Source organism: Somniosus microcephalus, chromosome 4 (assembly GCF_052327205.1).
Source record: "Somniosus microcephalus isolate GS21.2 chromosome 4, FLI_Smic_1.0, whole genome shotgun sequence".
NCBI lineage: Eukaryota > Metazoa > Chordata > Chondrichthyes > Squaliformes > Somniosidae > Somniosus > Somniosus microcephalus.
In genome coordinates this window covers 238,083,528-238,103,835 of record NC_140990.1, presented here as the reverse complement: position 1 = coordinate 238,103,835, position 20,308 = coordinate 238,083,528, and the positions used below count along the sequence as shown (strand labels likewise).

At 43.1% G+C, this 20,308-nt stretch overlaps 1 protein-coding gene across 2 annotated transcripts in view; it reads left to right on the top strand.

Moving 5' to 3' along the window:
• itprid2 (ITPR interacting domain containing 2) overlaps nucleotides 1-20,308 on the top strand; it is a 216,176-nt gene that overhangs the window by 108,985 nt on the left and 86,883 nt on the right. For both annotated transcript variants that reach the window (XM_085985961.1, XM_085985960.1), the window contains exon 2: nucleotides 3,550-3,783. In XM_085985961.1, coding sequence (XP_085842087.1) covers nucleotides 3,591-3,783 — 193 coding nt within the window. In that variant the 5' untranslated portion in view covers nucleotides 3,550-3,590. The remainder of the gene's footprint in view (nucleotides 1-3,549; nucleotides 3,784-20,308) is intronic.

Below are 20,308 nucleotides of genomic sequence, written 5' to 3'. Positions count from 1 at the left end.
CCCCATGACGTCTGAATCTTGATTGAAATAGCCAGGATGTAGCCCGAATTGAGAACCTTCTTGAATGTCCACCCTTCAGTAGCTGCAAGAGAGAAAAAGTATTTGACATCTTTCCTGATCTACTGTAAACCGTTTTGACATTGGAAAGAGATGTATTAGAACTTGTAAGCATAGCATCACCATAATTGTTAAACTGTATATAATTAGAGACTATAAATGGTAAGGTCAGGTTAGCCATTTGATGTATTACAAGTTATAGCTAAAAGACAAAATAATTACATTTTAAAATATAAAGCCCCATTGGAATTGCTGTTGGGAAACTAAACACGGTGTATCTAAAGGTTTGGTGGTCTGCGGAAACAGTTAAAATAGAGCCATGAATATTTAGCCACATGTATGGCTGTTTCTTAAAGATATTTGGATTGGCATCTCTCCAATGATATAGTTGCCATCATATTTTGAGCTTCTGTGCAAGAATTATAGGCAGCTGCACTGAAATGAGGATCCGTCTCTAATTTATTATATCCATTTACTGTTCTGCATTTGGGCTACAGTTTCAAAAGAATAAGAGGAAAATAGTTCAGAAGTGCTGATACAATTTGCAACAGCTCTCTGTTTTAAAAACTGACTTTGGGAATGTTTTAACCACTTTCTCCTAGCTCTGTGTTCTGGTTGCATGTCTTTCCGAGCAATAGAGGTTTCTTGGCTCACTTCTGAATTTAACCAGAAATAAACTGTAGTCAAATATGCAAATAAATGGCTAGGAATTCTAAAAGTCACCTCTGTGGAAAATAACCAGTTTACAATCTTGACTATAAGCAAGTGATTGTAATGTCAGATGTTTGTAATTGTAGTGATAAACCATTTATCAGTTTTGTTTGGTACTGTATGAAGTAGGATGGGATACTACACTTGAAGTTAAAACCTTTCAAAAATGTGTTTCCATTCAGGTGTGAAACATATTGAAGGCATTTTAGGCTTCTACTCTTGGTACATTGCATAGTGAATAAAAGCTGCCCATTCACTCATGTCTAGTACTGTATGCTTCTGTATGATTTATGGATGTTTATGCCCACCACGTCATATTTGAGAGCATTTGACGGTCTTGTGTATACAATGGCGAAGCTTCTATTCTCTTATCTAGTATCTCCAATGGGAGCAACATAAAAGCAAATGTGCCAACCTAGAAAACAAACAAAAGCTGACAACTTTAAAATAAATCAAGTAATGACATTGGAAGTGCAGTGGGACTTGAGTTTGGCCTTGGGACTTAAGCTGTAGGTATAACCAGAATTCCTTCAATTGTATTGGGAAATAAAAACATAAGTACATGAAAGTTTGAAAGGCTCTACAAGAGTTGGAGACACAAGATAACTACTCTGTATTTGCCATTTGGGAATTAATGATGTTTCTTTATATTTTAAAACCTTTTTCTTCCAGTAGCAGCAGATAACCTATTATTGGGGGGGGGGGGGGGGGGGGGGGAACCCATTTAAAATAAGCAATTCAAGCTTAGTCTTCCTGCCCATTTCAGTTGGGTCTGTAGGCAGCATATTCTGATTTGTGCACATACCTTCCACGTGTTCTCCCCACCCCCTCACGGCAACTGTTTGCATAATTCTGGGGTCTTGCTCCTGGTAAGTTTGAATGCTTACATTAAAAATTGTGCATTCTTGATAATGTTATATATTTTAATACTTCACAAATGATGATAGATTTTTAACCTTAAAAGAAATGGGATATTATGCAATATTTGGTTTGTCAACAGACCAAACAAGCCATTACTTCCCCAAAAACGACTTCAACAGGCACTTCCCCCCCCCCCACTCCTCCTCCTCCCTCCAGCACAGAGTGATATTCTACCCCATTTGGACTTGTTTAGAAACACTTCACCCACCCCGACATTATCGAGGCACTCTTTCTTCCTCCAAACCACCAGTGCTCTCTGTTCTTTCCTCCTCAGTTGAACCTAGCACTCTTCACCCCCTCCTCCACACACCACCAGTTCAAACTGGCACTCTCTTGTTTCCCTCTCCTCCTTCCCTGTCATCCTGGTGATCTCTCCCCCTCCTCTCCCACCTCAATCTGGCACTCTTCTCCCCCTCCCCCACCCCCACCCATAGTATTCCCTCCCATTCCCCAGTTCATGTTGGCATTCTCCTCCCTGCTTGCAACCGCCTCCTTTCTGCTCCCTGCACCTCTCTCAGCTCCACACCCTCTTTCTCTTGACCTTGGCATTATTCCAGGGCTTCTACTGGAATCTTGTTGTACTGGATTCTTCTTGTGGCTGCTGCTGTAAGTCAAAGTGGTTAAATATATCTGCACATTGTGGGTGGGAATTCCTGATCTCAAGAATTTGTGCCTACAGTAAACAGCTGTTTTCAATCACTTTGCTTTACAGTAGCAGTAACAACAGGACTTGGGCAGGAACCTTGGAGCAGCATGCGGGGGGTGGGGTGGGGCCTGTGTGCTGAATTATATCTGCAAATGTGGACATGTGTGCTAGATTTCTAAAGCATTTACTGTGCTGGTCAAATGTGAACATGTGGTATGTACATAAAAGGTGTAGGCCTTCTCCATCGATGTTTTCTGTATAACCAATACAGTAGTTTTTGCTTATTTTTGCTATGCGTGCCATAGACCGGTGCTTCTGAAATTGGGACTTGCTTCTTCAGTAGATGCCAAGATACTAAGGCAAAGGTATTGCAGTCAAACAAGAATGTCCATAACAACAGTATTAAGTGTTAATTTAGTTCTTTCAATAACTTACCAGAGGCAATAGAACCAATTATGGCATTAATACCCAGACTATGTCTAATCTTATCCAGTATGCCAAAATAAACAGGATAAAGCAATCCTTTCCAAGTTTCAATTTTTAAAAGTGGTCTGACAATGAGACTACCGCTTTAAGGTACAGGTAATGAGAATGCCTGCACTTCAAACACCACTACATGAGAACAGGCAGCTGATAATTCAACAATTGGCAGTTTTTAACTATACAAAAATTGTATGAAACCCTGGGGTAGCTGAAAAGAAAAATGACTAACTTGCATTTATCTGATGCTAATCACATCTCTAAGAAACCACTCAAAGCACTTCACATACAATAAATTACTTTGTAGTAATGCCTGCTTTTATGTAGTAGGCAAGTGCAACAGCCATTTTGTTCACAGCAAGATCTCACAAACAGCAATGAGAGGAAAGACCAGTAGAGTTGTTATTTGAAAGTAGAATAGTTCAAATAGTGGCATGAGTTCCTCAATGTTCATCTGAATCACAAGAACAGTCAGATGGGGCTTCAGTTTAACATCTCTCCCAATCTCGTCAGCTTATTATGTGTTCAAGACCTGGAATGGGGATGAATCTGGAATCTTTTTGGCTAAAACTGCTGAGTTGGCCCATCGATATGTGGCCTCACAGATGGGACATGGGTTCTACCTGCAATCCCCATTTACCACTGAGAGTCAGCTGCTTAAAATAAAATGTGTGATTTTTCTTGTCTTTCTAATGCGCTGGTATTAATGGTTATTCTTTGCTATGGACTTGCAGGTTGATATTTTCACTGAAATAAAAGAAGTGTAATTGTAGCTATGGAAGAGGCAGTGCTATCCGGACGGGCACATAGCTGGAGAAATGCCAAAGATAAACGGAAGGCTTGGGCAAAAAGTAGAGACTCTTGGCAAATCTCTGAGGCAGACGACAGGTGTGCTGCCACGGAGACCACTCTGCTATCAGAAGACAACAGTTCGGCAAATCTAGAACTATCTGAAACATCAACTGAAGGTAGGACTTTTCTGATGCTTAGCATGCAAAAGATTTGTATGCAAGTTTGATGAATGATTAAGAATACGACTTTGGTGGCTAATAGGTTTGAAATTGTTCTTGTGTAGCCTAATTACCAATTAAAAAAAAAAAAAATTCTTCAACTAGTTGTCAGGAATTACCTGCATGGATGTGTGCACATGCGTCTCATTGTAACCTTAAGCATCTAGTCCCACACCAATGTGGTTGACTCTCAACTGCTCTCAGAAGTGGCCTAGCAAGCCACTCAGTTGTATCAAACTCGGGGCTATAAATGCTGACCTTGCCAGCGACACACACATGAATTTAGAAAAAATGCGTGACAACCATCAGCTTTTTGTGGGTCCAGTCAGCAAGGTACTGTTTGTTGATGAAAGCCAATGTGAATTGGACCCCCCTGCCTGCAATGGAAGGGATCCTGATTGCTGTATACTGTGGATGGGAATTGCCACCTATATTATCCAGCAATTGGAATCACTTAAAGCAGCAGTAGAACGGGAATGGTTCCAGAGAACTGGCGGACAGCTAATGTGATTCCTGTATTTAAAAAGGGAGGTAGAACGATAGACCAATTAGCTTAACATCGGTGGTAGGAAAGATAATGGAATCCTTACTCAAAGATGTAATAGAAAAAAATCTAGAAACTGAAAATATACTGAAGAATAGTCAACATGGATTCTAAAGGGAAGGTCATGCTTGACCAACCTTAATGAATTCTTTGAAGAAATAGCAGAAAGGATAGATAAGGGTAATGTAGCAGACATAATGTATTTGGATTTCCAAAAGGCCTTTGATAAGGTACTGCATAGTAGACTGATGACTAAAGTCAAAACATGTGAAGTCAGGGGACAAGTAGCAGAATGGATAGCAAGAAGCTGGCTACAAAACAGTGTAGCGGTTAAAGGTAGTTACTCAGACTGGCAAAAGGTGGGAAGTGGTGTTCCGCAAGGATCGGTGCTGGGACCACTATTTACATAAATGATTTGGACTCTGGAATCAGAAGTACAATTTCAAAATTTGTGGATGACACCAAATTGGGGGGTGTAGTTAATACAGAGGAAGACTGCGACAAAATACAGGAAGACATTTATAAACACAGAATGGGCCTGTAATTGGTAAATTAACTTCAATATAGATAAGTGTGAGGTGGTACATTTTGGTACTAAGAATAAGGAGGCCACATACTCCTTGGAAAATAAGTGACTAAATGGGGTAGAGGAGCAGAGGGATCTGGGGGTACAGATAGACAAATCACTAAAAGTAGCAACACAGGTTAATAAGGCCATAAAAAAGACAAACAATGCATTGGGGTTCATTTCTAGAGGGATAGAATTGAAAAGCAGAGAAGTTATGTTAAACTTGTACAGCACCTTGGTTAGACCACACTTAAGAGTACAGGAAACTTTCGATTTACCGGCACCTAAATAACCGGAAATCTCGGTTAACCGGCAAAATTCAGGAGTAGGTTCAGGTAAGTTTTACTTCATATTACTTGCCTTCCTCACTCTGTTGCTGTGCAATTGGGTGTGGCTGCAGCTGTTGTTAAGCTACAGAGACACTTGGAACTTGTGACCATTGTTCTGCACCTGTTGCTAAGCAACAGTGTTTGTTGCTTTATACGGAGCTCTCAGCTCTCCATATCTTTTACTATAGCTCTCGGTTATCCGGAATTTTTGATGAACTGGCGTCCCGTCGGTGCCGGATAAAAAAAAAGTTTCTTGTACTATGAACAGCTCTGGCCTTCATATTATAAAAGGGATATAGAGGCACTAGAGAAGGTGCAAAAAAGATTTACTAGAATAATACCAGAGCTGAGAGGTTATACCTATCAGAAAAAATTGAACAAGCTAGGGCTCTTTTCTCTAGAAAAAAGATTAAGGGGTAACCTGATAGATGTCTTTTAATATTATGAAAGGGTTTGATAGAGTAGACGTAAAGATGATGTTTCCACTTGCGGGTGAGAACAGAACTAGGGGCCATAAATATAAGATAGTCACTGATAAATCCAATAGGGAATTCAGGAGAAACTTCTTTACCCGGAGTGTGGTTAGAATGTGGAACTCACTACCACAAGTAGTAGTTGAGGCGAATAGCATAGATGCATTTAAGGGAATCTAGGGAAACACATGCGAGAGAAAGGAATAGAAGGATATATTGATGGGGTTAAATGAAGAAGGGTGGAAGGAGGCTCATATGGAGCATAAACACTGCCATGGACCTGTTTCTGTGCTGTAAATACTATGCAAGACTCCGGTAAGAGTGACCCATGGAGGGGGAGAAGGAGAGAGGAATGGGGCAAATGAATAACAATGAAGGGGGAAATTTATGGCAATGAAGCTGAGAGGGAAGAAAGGAATTTTCTTAATGTATTTGTTCTTGAATTCTAGGCTGCATTTATTGCCCATTCTCAGTTGTCCTGAGATAAAGGTCATGGGCCTGCTATAGCAATTGTTTGTATAACAGAGGGTTGCTAGGCTGTATCAGATGATATTTTAAAGTGATTGTACAATAGAGTGGCTTTCTAAGCCACATCAAAGAGCATTAACAATCCATCACAGTCTGGACTATAGTTGTCATGCATAGGCCAATGGGTTGGTGTGACCTTTGCTGCCAGACATCAGTTAACCAGTTGGTTTTTTATGACTGGCTATTTTCATGGTTATTTTTTCAGATGCTAGCCTACAAGATTTATGGAAATCTGTTTCACAACCTGCCATGGTGGGAGTTGAATGCATGACCTCTAGGTTACTACTGCAGTACCATAACCAGAAATGAAAGGAGGAGGGAAGAAGAGAGGAAAATGGATGGCAGCGAAGCTAAGAGGAAATGGGTGACAATGAAGGAGACAGGGAATGGGGAAGTGGATGGCAATGAAGGGAGTGAGGAGAGGGAAATGGATGGCATTAAAAGGGAGTGGGCAAGATGGAATGGATGATGAAGTGAAAGTGATAAAGGGAAATGGCTGGCAATGAAGGAGAGAGGGAAGGAAGTAAATGGATAGGAATGAAGTAGAAGGAATGGGAGAATTGCATGGAAGTGGGAAACAGATGGCAATGAAGGGTTAATAAAGGGAACAGAAGTTGGGAGCAATGTTTTGTTGGTAAGGAAAGAGTGGAGAAGCTGGTAGTGGCTCTTTGGATGGGTGAAGGAGTGTGCCAGCATTAACTAAAGGTGGGGGAAGAGTGCCATCATAACTGGGGGTGCAGGGGAAGAATACAATTTGAATTGAGAGGGAGAGAGAATGCTAGTTTCAATTGGGCGGCAAAAGAAGAGTGCCAGTTTGAATGAGAAAGCAAAAAAGCAGCAGCTTGAAGTGGGGTGGAATAAGGCTGTCAACTTCAACTGGGTTGGAGGTGGAAGAAGAATGCCCGTTTGAATTCAGGGGGGAAGGGGAGAAGAGTACCAGAATGAACCAGGAAGGTTAAATGAAGTGTGTCTATGTGGAAATGTAGGGAGTTCGATGTTGTGCAGTGTGTCTATGAACTGGGGTAATGGGAGTTGGAGGTAGGAGAATGATATTTGAGTTAACTTTGGGAGAAGTGATGGTCTGGTTTCTGTTAAATCCAATGTCACTTTTTGTTTTTTCCTTTTTTTCTTAATAAAAATCTATCAATTTTGAGATTGTTAAAATTAGAGTGCATCATTTTAATATCAATTCTAAATATTCGGATAGACATGCTCTGGACCATCTTTGAACTGCAGCAATTTTGCTTCTTTAACATTTGTATTTCCCTCTTGCTTTCAGCAACAACCACCTGCATTTATATAACTCCTCTAACATAGACAAATGTTCCAAGATGTTTCACAGAGACAGAAAGAAAAATCGGATGCTGAGCCAAAGGAGGAGATATGAAGAGGGTGACCAAAAGCTTGATCAAAGAGATGGCATTTAAAGATGGGCTTAAAGGAGGAGAGTGAGGGGAAGCAGTTTAGGGAGGAAATTCCAGAATACGGTGGCTGAAAGCACAGCCACCAATAGTAGGGTATGTACAAGAAGCTGGAGTCCGAGGAATGTACAGTTCAGAGGGTGGGGGTTTATAATGCTGCAGAAATAGGGGAGGGTGAGGGCATGGAGGGATTTAAACACAAGAATGAGAATTTTAAATTTTAAATTTCAAGCTTTAAGCAATCAGGAGCCAATGTAGGCCAGTGAGAACAAGCAGGCCTTGGTGTGAAATAAGTATGAGCAGAAGGTTGATGGATGAGCTGAATTTGACAGAGATTGGAGGATGAGAGGCAACCTGGAGACCACTGGAGTAATCGAGATTAATGGTGACAAAGGCATGGATGAGAGTTTGAGGCAAACTGGCTGAGGTAGGGGTGGAAGAGAGCGATGTTAGAGGTGGAAGTAGGTCATCTTTGTACTGGAACGAATATGGAGCCAGAAGCTCAGCTCGGTTAAATAGGACACTGAGGATGCAAACAGTTTGGTTCAGCCTGAGACAGTGGCCAGAATGAAGGATGGAGTTGGTGGCAAGGGTATGGAGTTTGTGGCAGGGGCAGAAGGTGATGGCTTTGGTCTTTCCAATGTTTAGTTGGTGGCAGTTGTGGCACATTCAGGACTCTGTTAGATAAGCAGTTTGACAGGACAGAGGCAGTGGAACAGTTGAGAGTTGGAGCTGAATCATATAAAGCAGTAAAAAGGTAAAACACATTTTGGAGAATTCTAAATAATTCAGTTCTCACACTTTTATACAACTGTGCAGAAAGCAGTATTGTCATCAGGCTATTTAGTGTATTGGTGCCAACATCTCACTTAAACTAATATGTTTAATGTTGTGGGATACTCTTCATAGCCTCAAATTGTTTCCACCGCTACCACCATCAGTACAGGCCTGTAACTATGAGTACCACCTAGTGTAGCTCAGACACAAAGTACAAAATCTATTATTGTACAGCTAAGTGTTTTTCACAAATTAAGTGGACATAGTATGAAAATTTCACACACACCATTATGCTTTATTGACATCCTAGTGACAACACTGTAGAATAAAACTTAAAGTGCCACAAATTAAGCAGTGTTGTGCCAGATGCTAAATGGCCTGAAGACTTGATGAATTACAGTAGAACTGATTAATAAAGCTGGCTTTGGGAGCCATACAACAGTCATTCTATTGGTAAGGAGTCCTTAATATTTATACAAAAGCAAAATACTGCAGATGCTGGAAATCTGAAATAAAAACAGAAAATGCTGGAAATACTCAGCAGGTCAGGCAGCATCTGTGGAGAGAGAAACAGTGTTAAAGTTTCAGGGAAAGGGGGGATGGGAGGAAAGAACAAAAGCGAAGGTCTGTGATAGGGTGGAAGGCAGGAGTGATTTAAATGACAAAGGGGATGATGGTGCAAGGCAAAATGGGGTGGTAATGGAACAAGTAAAGAAACAAAAGATGGGTCTAGAAGAGGTGTAAATGGGTATAGCAGAATCATCAACAACTGCCATCTGGAAAAAATAGGGCAGAGGTTATAGTCTGAAATCATTGAACTTGATGTTGAGTCCAGAAGACTGGAAAGTGCCTCATCAAAAGATGAGGTGCTGTTCCTCGAGTTTATGTTGAGCTTCTTGCAACAGTGTAAGAGGCCAAGGTCGGAGATGTCAGAGTGAGAATGGAGCGGGGAATTAAAGTGACAGGCGACCGGAAGCTCAGGGACACGGTTACGGACTGAACGGAGGTGTTCCGCAAAGCAGTCTCCCGAATAGAGGAGACTACATCGTGAGCAGCGAATACAGTATACTAAATTGCAAGAAGTACAAGTAAATCACTGTTTCACATGGAAGGAGTGAATGGGGCCCTGGACAGTGGGAAGGGAGGAGAACATAAGAAATAGGAGCAGGAGTAGGCCATTCGTCCCCTTGAGCCTGTTCCGCCATTCAATAAGATCATGGCTGCCCTTCTGCCTCAACTCCACTTTCCTGCACCCTCCCCATATCCCTTGATTCCCTTAATATCCAAAAATCTATCCATCTCTGTCTTGAATATACTCAACGCCTGAGCCTCCACAGCCCTCTGGGGTAGAGAATTCCAAAGATTCACCACCCTCAGTGAAGAAATTTCTCCTTATCTCAGTCCTAAATGGCCGACTCTTTATTCTGAGACTGTGACCCCTGGTTCTAGACTCCCCAGCCAGGGGAAACATCCTCCCTGCATTTACCCTGTCAAGCCCTGTAAGAATGTTGTATGTTTCAATGAGATCACCTCTCATTCTTCTAAACTCCAGAGAATACAAGCCTAGTCTACTCAATCTCTCCTCATAGGACAATCCCCCCCATCCCAGGAATCAGTCTGGTGAACTTTCGTTGCACACCCTCTTTGGAAAGTATATCCTTCCTTGGGTAAAGAGACCAAAACTGTACACAATACTCCAGGTGTGGTCTCATCAGGGCCTGATATAATTGCAGTAAGATGTCTTTACTCTTGTAATAAAGGCCAACATACCATTTGCTTTCTTAGTTGCTTGCTTTACCTGCACGTTAACTTTCAGTGATTTGTGTATACGGACACCCAGGTCCCTCTGAACACTAACATTTCCCAATCTCTCACCATTTAAAAAATACTCTGCTTTTCTATTTTTCCTACCAAAGTAGATAACTTCACATTTCTCTACATTATATTCCATTTGCTATGTTCTTATCCACTCACTTAGCCTGTCTATATCCCCTTGAGGCCTCTTTGCATCCTCCTCACAGCTTACATTCCCACCTAGCTTTGTATCATCAGCAAACTTGGATATATTACCTTTGGTCCCCTCATCCAAATCATTGATGTAGAGTGTGAATAGCTGAGGCCCAAGCACTGATCCTTGTGGCACCCCACTAGTTACAGCCTGCCAACCTGAAAATGACCCGTTTATTCCTACTCTGTTTTCTGTCCATTAACCAATCCTCAATCCATGCTAGCATATTACCCCCAATCCCATGAGCCCTAATTTTGTTTAATAACCTCTTTTGTAGCACCTTATCGAATGCCTTCTGAAAATCCAAATAGACCACATCCACTGGTTCTCCCTTATCTATTCTGTTAGTTACAACCTCAGAAAACTCTGATTCATCAAACATGATTTCCCTTTCATAAATCCTTGTTGACTCTGCTAATCCTATTATTATTCTCTAAGTGTCCTGTTACTTCGTGCTTAACAATAGAGTCTAACATTTTCTTGACTACTGATGTCAGGCTAACTGGTCTGTAATTCCCTGTTTTCTCTCTCCCTCCTTTCTTAAATAGTGGGGTTACATTTGCTACCTTCCAATTCACAGGAACCGTTCTAGAATCTATGGAATTTTGGAAGATGACACTATCTCTGTAGCCACCTCTTTCAAAACCCTAGGATGTAGGCCATCGGGTCCAGGGAATTTATCGGCTTTCAGTCCCATTAATTTCTCCATTACTATTTTTCTTTACTAATTTCTTTCAGTTCCTCATTCTCGCTAGAGGCTTGGTTCTCCACTATTTCCGGGATGTTTTTTGCGTCGTCTTCCCTGAAGACAGGAACAAAGTATTTGTTGAATTTCCCTGTCATTTCCTTATTCCCCATTATAATTTCTCCTGTCACAGCCTGTAAGGGACCTACATTTACTTTTGCTAATCGTTTCCTTTTTACATACCTATAGAAGCTTTTACAGTCTGTTTTTATGTCTTGCTAGTTTACTCTCATATTACTTTCCATTTCTTTATCAATTTTTTGGTCCTCCTTTGCTGAATTCTAAAATCCTCCCAATCCTCGGGCTTACTGCTCTTTTTGTTAACATTATAAGCATCTTCCTTTGATCTAATACTTTCTTTAACTTCTCTTGTTAGCCACGGTTGGACCACTTTTCCTGTGGGGTTTTTGTGCCTTAAAGGAATGTATATTTGTTGTAAATTATGCATTAATTCTTTAAATGCTAGCCTTTGTTTGTCTACCATCATACCTTTTAATGTAGTTTCCCAATCTACCTTAGCCAACTCACTCCTCATACCTATGTAGTTTGCTTTGTTTAGATTTAAGACCCTAGTTTTGGATTTAACTAAATCACTTTCAAACTTAATATAACATTCTATCATATTATGGTCTCTATTCCCTAAGGGCCCCTTTACTACAAGGTTATTAATTAACCCTTTCTCATTGCACAATGCTGCATCTAAAATAGCCTGTTCCCTAGTTGGTTCCTCAACATACTGATGTAGAAAACTATCTTGCACACATTCCATGAGGAGTGGACCAGGGTGTCGCGGAGGGAGCGGTCCCTTCAGAATGCTGAAAGGGGAGGGGAGGGATCATACTAGAATTGGGAGAAATGGCGGTGGATGGCCTGTTGAATGTGGAGGTTGGTGGGGTGAAATGGGAGGACAAGAGGAACCCTATCATGGTTCTGGGAGGGAGGGGAAGGGGTGAGAGCAAAAGTGCAGGAAATGGAATGGACATGCTCGAGAGCCATGTCAACCACGGTAGAGGGGAATCCTCAGTTGAGGAAAAAGGAAGACCTATCTGAAGCACTGGTATGGAAGGTGGCATCATCAGAACAGATGCGACGGAGACGGACAAACTGGGAGAATGGAATAGATTCCTTACAGGAAGCGGGGTGGGAGGAAGTGTAACCCAGGTAGCTGTGGGAGTTGCTTTGTTTATAGTGGATGTTTGCCGATAGCCCATCCCCAGACACGGAGACAGAGACGTCGAGGAAGGGAAGGGTAGAGTACGAGATGGACCATGTGAAGGTGAGGGAAGGGTGGAAATTGGAAGCAAAGTGAATGATTGTTGGTCTAGTATATTAGGGGCTTTAAAATAGGCAGTATTATATTTCCTTTCTGTTTTGAGTTATATATATTGAAATTAGTTGGAATGTTTTGTATTGTTAAGTGCATAATCTTAGGTTTGCAAGTCTTGAGTTTGGCTTGCTTTATTCTCCATTTAATAGAAGGAGTTTTTATGCCAACTGTTAAAAGTATCTTCAGGCATTGAAATGCACACTCAAGCCAAAAACTATGTCCTATATATGAAGGATATCAATTTGCACCTTGTTGGCAGATCTGTCCATCTGACAGAAAAATTTCAAACAATGGCTGCACATTTAAAAGATTTTGGTAAAATAAAACAACTTTTTTAACATCAGCTTTGACTCAGTGGTACCATTCTCAGCTCTGAGTCAGAAGGTTGTGGGTTCACAGGCACTTGAGCACATAATCTAGGCTAACACTTCAGTGCAGTACTTCTGTAGCCCATCTTGTGTCCTAGGGACCAAAAAAGAATACAGTATTCTGTGTATGGTCTGACTAAGGCTTACAAAGCCTTGGCATACTTGTGTAGATTTGTATTCTGCTGCTGGCTTGATATTCTTGAATTTTATTAGCATTTTTAATTGCTTCACAACAATGTCTGGACCATTTTAAGGGGATAATTTTAACCTAACCCGCCAGGCGGGAAACTGGCAGCTTCGGGACGGATGCCCATTTTACACCCCGCCCGATTTAACTCTCCATTGACTGTCGACCCGAACCACCCCTTCCCCTGTCCCACCCCACTCTTGAGTTTAAAATAATCTCGTAAATGTCATTTTTAGGTATAAAGCAATCTTTTTGAATTTTTGGGCTGCTTGGAACCAAGTGCCATTTTCAGCATGGAAGCCATTTTAAAATAAGATGTACAATTGTAAATAGAATTAATTGTGATTATTTCAAATTGGGACTATGCAAATTTGTGGAAATATCTTTTACCTGTTCAGTTTATTCTTTCTCTTTCTTTCCCTCCCCCATTGTTTTCACTAAGGAACTGATCTTCACTCCTGGAATAAACTGAGGTCTTCCACTGATCTGTTTATGTTCTCCTTTACTGGATTTTCATAAGTTACCTCCCATTCAGGTGCTTGTGTTATTTTAAAAATGGAAATGCTAAGAAGAACTAAGTGGTTGATGAAAGGAAGCCACTTGCCAAGTCTACTGCAAAGGCTAAGATGAAGGATCCTGTGTAAGATAGAATATATGTGATGGCAATAATGAATTGCACTGATGGTGCTTAGCATGGCCATTTTTGAATGGTACATGTCGCCAGTACTATTGCTCTAGATCACAGTCACCTTAATTCTTATTAACTTACATTTTTCTCATTTGTTCCATCTCCCTATGCCAAAGGAGTTGTTGTTGACGTAATAAAACTCACTACGCACTTGGTTCGAGTATAAAGCAAGGCTTTAATCAACTTGTTTCAGAACATGGCGGTCTAGTTGTACTTCACTAGTTCCTGTCTTACAAAATGTCCCCGGGCAAGCTGGGCCTACGCCCGAGTATTTATACTTCTTGGACGGTGCCACCAGCTGGCCATCCAGTGTTATTTCATGAATCGTTTCTTCATGATGATGAGATTTATAACATTCTTCCTGCCTAAAAGTTTTGGAAGTCCGACGACTTCCTCCTAACGGATTAGGCGGACCACGAATAGCCGCAGTCTTTTAGATCTTTGTTTATGGCTGGAAGGCACGTCTCCCCGGACTGTGTCTTGGTCCCTGGGCCGCTTGATCCGTACTGGTAGATCGACCGGGCCCGTGTCGCCTTGATCGACCTGAGGGAGACTGAGGAGATCATGACTCCGGGCGCGGGACCCCACAGGCGCAGAGCTGGCTTCATCTTGTTTGATAGCCGGGGATTGACCGGCGTCCTGGCTTCGGGTGGCCATCCCACGGGGAGCGCTCGGCTCCCTGAGTGGATCCAGTGGGGTAGCCAGCAGATCTCTTGATGTCCCAGGTAGGGCGACATCTTCAATGGAGCGCAGAGGGTCGGCATCATTACCGTGGGTCCCTCTATCAGTTGGGTCCGTGGGACCGGTTGGACAGGGAGCCAGATCTCGGAGCGAAACTGTGGACTCCCGGCCATCAGGGTACCGCACGTGCGCGTACGTGGGATTAACATCTGTGAGTTCCACCTCGTCGACTAGGGGATCGTTTTTGGAAGAGCGGACGAATCTTCGGAGCAGCACGGGGCCGGGAGCTGCCAACCATGATGGTAGGGATGTCCCATGAGTGGAGCGATACTGGAACCTGAAGAATCGCTTGTGAGGCATGACATTGGTGGACATAGAAAGAAGAGCCCTGATGGAATGCAACACGCCAGGGAGCATAGTTTCCCACTGCTGGTCTGGTAGATTGCGTGACCTCAGTGCAAGTCGAACAGCGTTCCAAATGATAGCGTTATATCTCTCAACCTGTCCGTTACTGATGGGATGGTATGGTGTCATTTTACTTGTGGTGAAAGTAGGTGTTTCGCGTTGAGGAAGGCAATGGCCCTTTAAAGTCAATGCTGAGTCGCTGCATAGCGTGTATGAGCGAGCCATCCGATGGACGGAAGAATTGCGGTTTTAATTCCGCACAAATTCTACAGGAAGAGCATGTTCTTTTCATATCTTCCGTAGAAAATGGGAGATTTTTAGATCGCACAAAGTGCAACATACGGGTAACGCCAGGATGGCATAAGTCAGTATGAAGATCCGTCGAAGTTGACATAGAAGAGCAGAATGCCCATGTGAGGGTATCCGGGGCCACAGTCTCTTTGCCGGGTCGATAATGTATGGTGTATCCAAAGGCGGCCAATTCCATCCTCCAGAAATCCGAAGAGAGCCGAGATTCGTAGGGGGAGGGAGCTCCTGAAGTGGACGAAGTCTCTCCGGATCCGGTTTGATGACACCGTTGCCCACCTAGTAGCCAAGGATGTTGACTGATGGTACTGATTTCACAGATTTGGTACTGATTTCACAGATTTGGACTCATTTACGGTTAGGTTGCGACGACGGAGAACGTCAAAAAATTTCTGGAGATTGGCATCATGCTCCTTCTGGTCATGACCAGCAATGGTGATATTATCTAGATATGGAAAAGTGTCCGTTAAGTTCTCCTGTTTGACTAGGCTATCCATCGCCTGTTGAAAGACGGCCACCCCATTGGTGACCCCAAATGGAAGGTGACAAAACTGTTAAAGCCGACCATTGGCCTCAAAGGCCGTATACTTTTTTGTCAGAGTCCTTTAAAGGTACTTGATGATATGCACTCTTTAAATCAAAAGTTGTAAATACCTTGTAGTTGGCAAGGTTATTGACCATATCATCGATGTGTGGTAGTGGGTAGGCTTCTAGGTTGGTATACTGGTTAATACTTTGCGAGCAATCGATGCAAAGACGTTTCTTGTGTTGCTTCAGAGGATTTTTAACAACGACGACTTGAGCCCGCCAGGAAGATGAACATGGCTCAATGATCATCAGCTAGAAGGCGAGAGATTTCTGCCTCGATAAAGGATCAATCATCTTGGCTGAAACGTCGTGATTTAGTGACTATGGGCTTACATCGGGGGGGAAAGATTGGCAAACAAGGAGGGCTCGTCGAGCGAAGCCGCCAAAAGTGCACAGAATGGTACTTTGGAAATAGTAAGCTCCGGCTTTGACCCTCCAAACTCGAAAGTGAGTCTTTTGTGTTGTTTCTGGAAATCCTGTCCCAGGAGCACATCACTGCATAGGTTTTTGAGCACCCCGAGCCGGGTGGAGAAATAAGTGCGGCCATTGAGAATAAGGTCGACAAGACAAAAGCCGGAAGAATTGGTGGTCAGTGTCGTCAGAGCCATTGCAATTTCCTTGTCCGAGGGGTAAATACACAGTTTTAACTTACTGACAGCCCGCTCACTAATGAAGCTGTCAGAGCTGCATGAGTCGATTAGTGCGCTCAAAATGTGTCCATTTACCGAAACCTTTGTGGCTGCATGGAACAGACATTGGGGAAAAGCAGCTGTGATGGAAGGAGTGGCAGTTTTACCCTTGACAGCTGTAATCTTAGTCGTGGTTCTTGGGGGAGGAGCAGTTTTACAGATAGTAGCTGCAAAACTAACAGGAGCTCTCGACCGGTATACCTTAGAAAAGTGGCCTTTCTTGCTGCAATGATTGCAGGTTGCGTTACGAGCAGGACAACATTTCCTATAATGGAACGCACCTCCACAGAAGAAACACTTCCAGATTGCCAAGATGCCGCTAGGGCGGGGTTGTCACCAGTGAAGGCTTCTAGGGTAGGGTTGTCATCCACTAAGTTAGAGTCATCATCAGTGAGGGCTTCCACCCGAGACCTATCGAAGGAGTCATTAAAAGTGATAGCAGCAGCCCGTGCACGAGGTAAAAGATAGGTATCTGCATTCCTCTTTGCTAAGTCCAGGGAACATGCCTGGTCATAGGCAGCCTGTAACTCGAGAGAGTTTTATTCTCCAACAGACACTGGCGTATGAAGGGAGACGCAATCCCATTAATAAAGGAATCACAAATTAACTCCTCCTGGTATTGCTCAGCTCTGACAGCTTTAAGATTACAATCCTTGCTGAGCCTGCGAAGTTTGTGAAGGAATTCGTCAAGTGATTCCCCGGGTTGTTGTCGAGTTGTGGCCAGTAGATGCCGAGCAAAAATTTCGTTTGGAGCCTTACATATAGTCACTGTAATATTAGGATAGCGGAGTCATAGTCTACACAGTCTTCGATATAGTCAAACACATGAGATACATAATTGCCAAGTATCTCTAATTTACCAGGAACATTCTCACCACACACCCTGAGGAAGTTGCTGAAGGTACGATACCAGTGTTTCCATACCTTAGCAGTTGTAGGTGAATTCGGGTCCAGGTCAAGACAGGCGGGTCTGAGTAGTTTGTCCATGATTACTACGCCGGAGTTCCCTTCTGCAGTTGAAGTCGTAGCTGGCTGTTCCCGAAATCACTGAGCGTGGAGTCGATATCAAGTTGATTAAATTGACGTAATAAAACTCACTACACACTTGGTTCGAGTATAAAGCAAGGCTTTAATCAACTTGTTTCAAAACATGGAGGTCTAGTTGTACTTCACTAGTTCCTGTCTTACAAAATGTCCCTGGGCAAGCTGGGCCCACGCCCGAGTATTTATACTCCTTGGACGGCGCCACCAGCTGGCCGTCCAGCGTTACTTCATGAGTCATTTCTTCATGATGATGAGATTTATAACAGTTGTCATCTCGCCATCAATTTCCTAAGTTGATTCTTGTCCACCCACTCCCCTCCTCCCCCAATGGGACGATTGCGAGGTTGAAATCCTTTCCATGATTGCCATGCACAAAAACAAGCCAACTCGCTCTTCATAACATGGCGAGATGGCATAATGTTTGGCCCCTGTAACTGCTCTGTTGACTGCATTGGGCACTTAACTCTCACTTTTAGATTACCTAATTTTCTGGAATCTTTTCTTGCATGTAAATATTTGTTGTCCTGGTTGAAATTTCTGAAGTGATGGGGTGGGGCAAGAAACTCCAAAATTCTAATGGGCCAGAAATTCGCGGCCAGAAGCGTGAGTACGGTCGGGGTACTCACGCATCTGGCCGTTGGAAATGCCGGCGTTCAGCAGGAACAGCGCATGCGGGGAACGCCGGCATTTCCAGACCCGAGGTCTATTCACAGCGCGTGCGACTGCACAGGCAGCGCTTGCGCAGTGAACTTTGTGGATTTCAATGATGGATTCAGTGAGGGTAAGTCCTTAGAAGTTACACTTGAAAAAAGCAAGTGTAAAGTTGTTCATTGGCTGCGGAGGAAGATATATTTTATCGTGGAGCTTCTGAAATGCAATATTTTTGTTTGGGAAAGGGAGGGAAGTTATTTTAAGAAATTTTAAGTAAGTTTTAAAGTTAATTTTTTTCTTTTTTTAAAAAGGGTTTTCAGAACGGTAGGTAGAAGGAGCAATTGTGGCTGTGTGAATGGAATGTGAGAATGAGTTATGTATGTATGTCCACATATATTCCTTTACGTATATGTATGTATGTTTTATATTCCTTTACTAATGTGTATGAATGTTTTTAATTATGATTTTCCAATAAGTTACTTTCTCAAAGTCATAATTAAATAATACATTCATACACATAAGTAAAGGAATATATACATAACACGCAAAGGAATATATACAGACATACATACTTTCAGAAGCTCCACGATAATAAATATCTTCCTCCGCAGCCTCTGGAGCAACTGTACCCATGCTTTTTTCATGTGTAAGTTGTAATGACTTGACCTCACTGAAAGCATTAATGAAAGCGGCGAATTATACTGCGCACGCGCTGCCTGTGCAGTCGCACGCATTCTGCCTCTGAACCCCTTCGTTCAGAGGACAGGAAATGCCGGTTTTCCCCACATGCACTGTGCATGCTGAAAACCGGCATTTCATCCAGCCAGATGCGCAAGTACCCCGACCGTACTCGCGCATTTGGAAGGGAATTACTGGGCCAACATTTTACATGTCAATAAAATGAAAAATTTAACAATTGCACGACTTGCCCCCTCGCATCTGCGACTGAGGGTCCAAGGAGGTGCATTGCGCAAGAGGTCATCATCGTACGTATCCTCACACTGTTCCCTTTGGGGAACTGTATGAAGTGGTGGAAGGATTTATGGCCGTGATTAACGCTCATTCCGTGACCGTAACCATCTTTGAACCAGCCATTAGGGTGGTTAGTTCTATGGCGGGAGGGTTTTACGGGCTCCCACAACCCATCTGAGGGGGGGGGGCCACCAACACCCACGGACGCAAGTATCCCGCTGGATGTCCACCCAGAATTTAAAGTTGGAGCTCCGACTCCACTTGCCGGGACTGTCTGGAGTGGGGTTCAAAACCCTACTCCTTCTGGCCCAGCGGCGGGGATGCTTACTGCTACGCAAAAGGCCCACCCACTCCGCACAAAAGGTGACACCCATACGTTTCCTGCGCCTTTTCCCTCCCCGTGACTGGAGCCCTATGCTGCCATTTCACGTTGCTAATCGGATTGGGCCTTTGTCATAGCGGTAGGATCCCCGCCGCTGGGCCAGATCAGGGTAGGGTTTCGAACCCCGCTCCAGACAGTCCCGGCAAGTGAAGTCGGAGCTCCGGCTCTAAATTCTGGGTTGACATCCAGTGGGATATTTGCGTCCGTGGGTGTGGGTGGCCCCCCCTCCTTGTATAGCTTGTGGGAGCCCGTAAAACCCTCCCGCCATAGGACTAACCGCCCTAATGGCTGGTTCAAAGATGGTTACGGTCACGGAATGAGCGTTAATCATGGCCATAAATCCTTCCACCACTTCATACAGTTCCCCAAAGGGAACAGTGTGAAGACACGTATGACGACGACATTGCTAAATAAATAAATGGAATTAAAAAAATTCTTTTAGGGCTTTTAAAAGTCTTTAAATTGCTTTAATTCTCTTTAAAACTACTTCAGATTACTCAAAATAATGTAAACATTTTAAAAAGTTTATAAAAGTTACCAAAATCTTCAAAAAACTTCCAAAAACCTATTTAAACTGCTGCTTTGCATGTAAAAATGCTTAGCAGCTTGACAGAAACATTGGGGGCGTGTCCAGTGAAACTGAGACCTCAAGGGGCGTGTCTCACTTGCACTGCACGCTCCTGGCTCCTGGGCGGCGTGACGTCATACGCTGCCCGGGATTCTTCTTTCTGTTTTAGCAAGTGCAGGCGTCCCTGGAGCTGATTGGCAGGAGCGCGGGGTAAGTGCAAAAACGGGGCTGCAA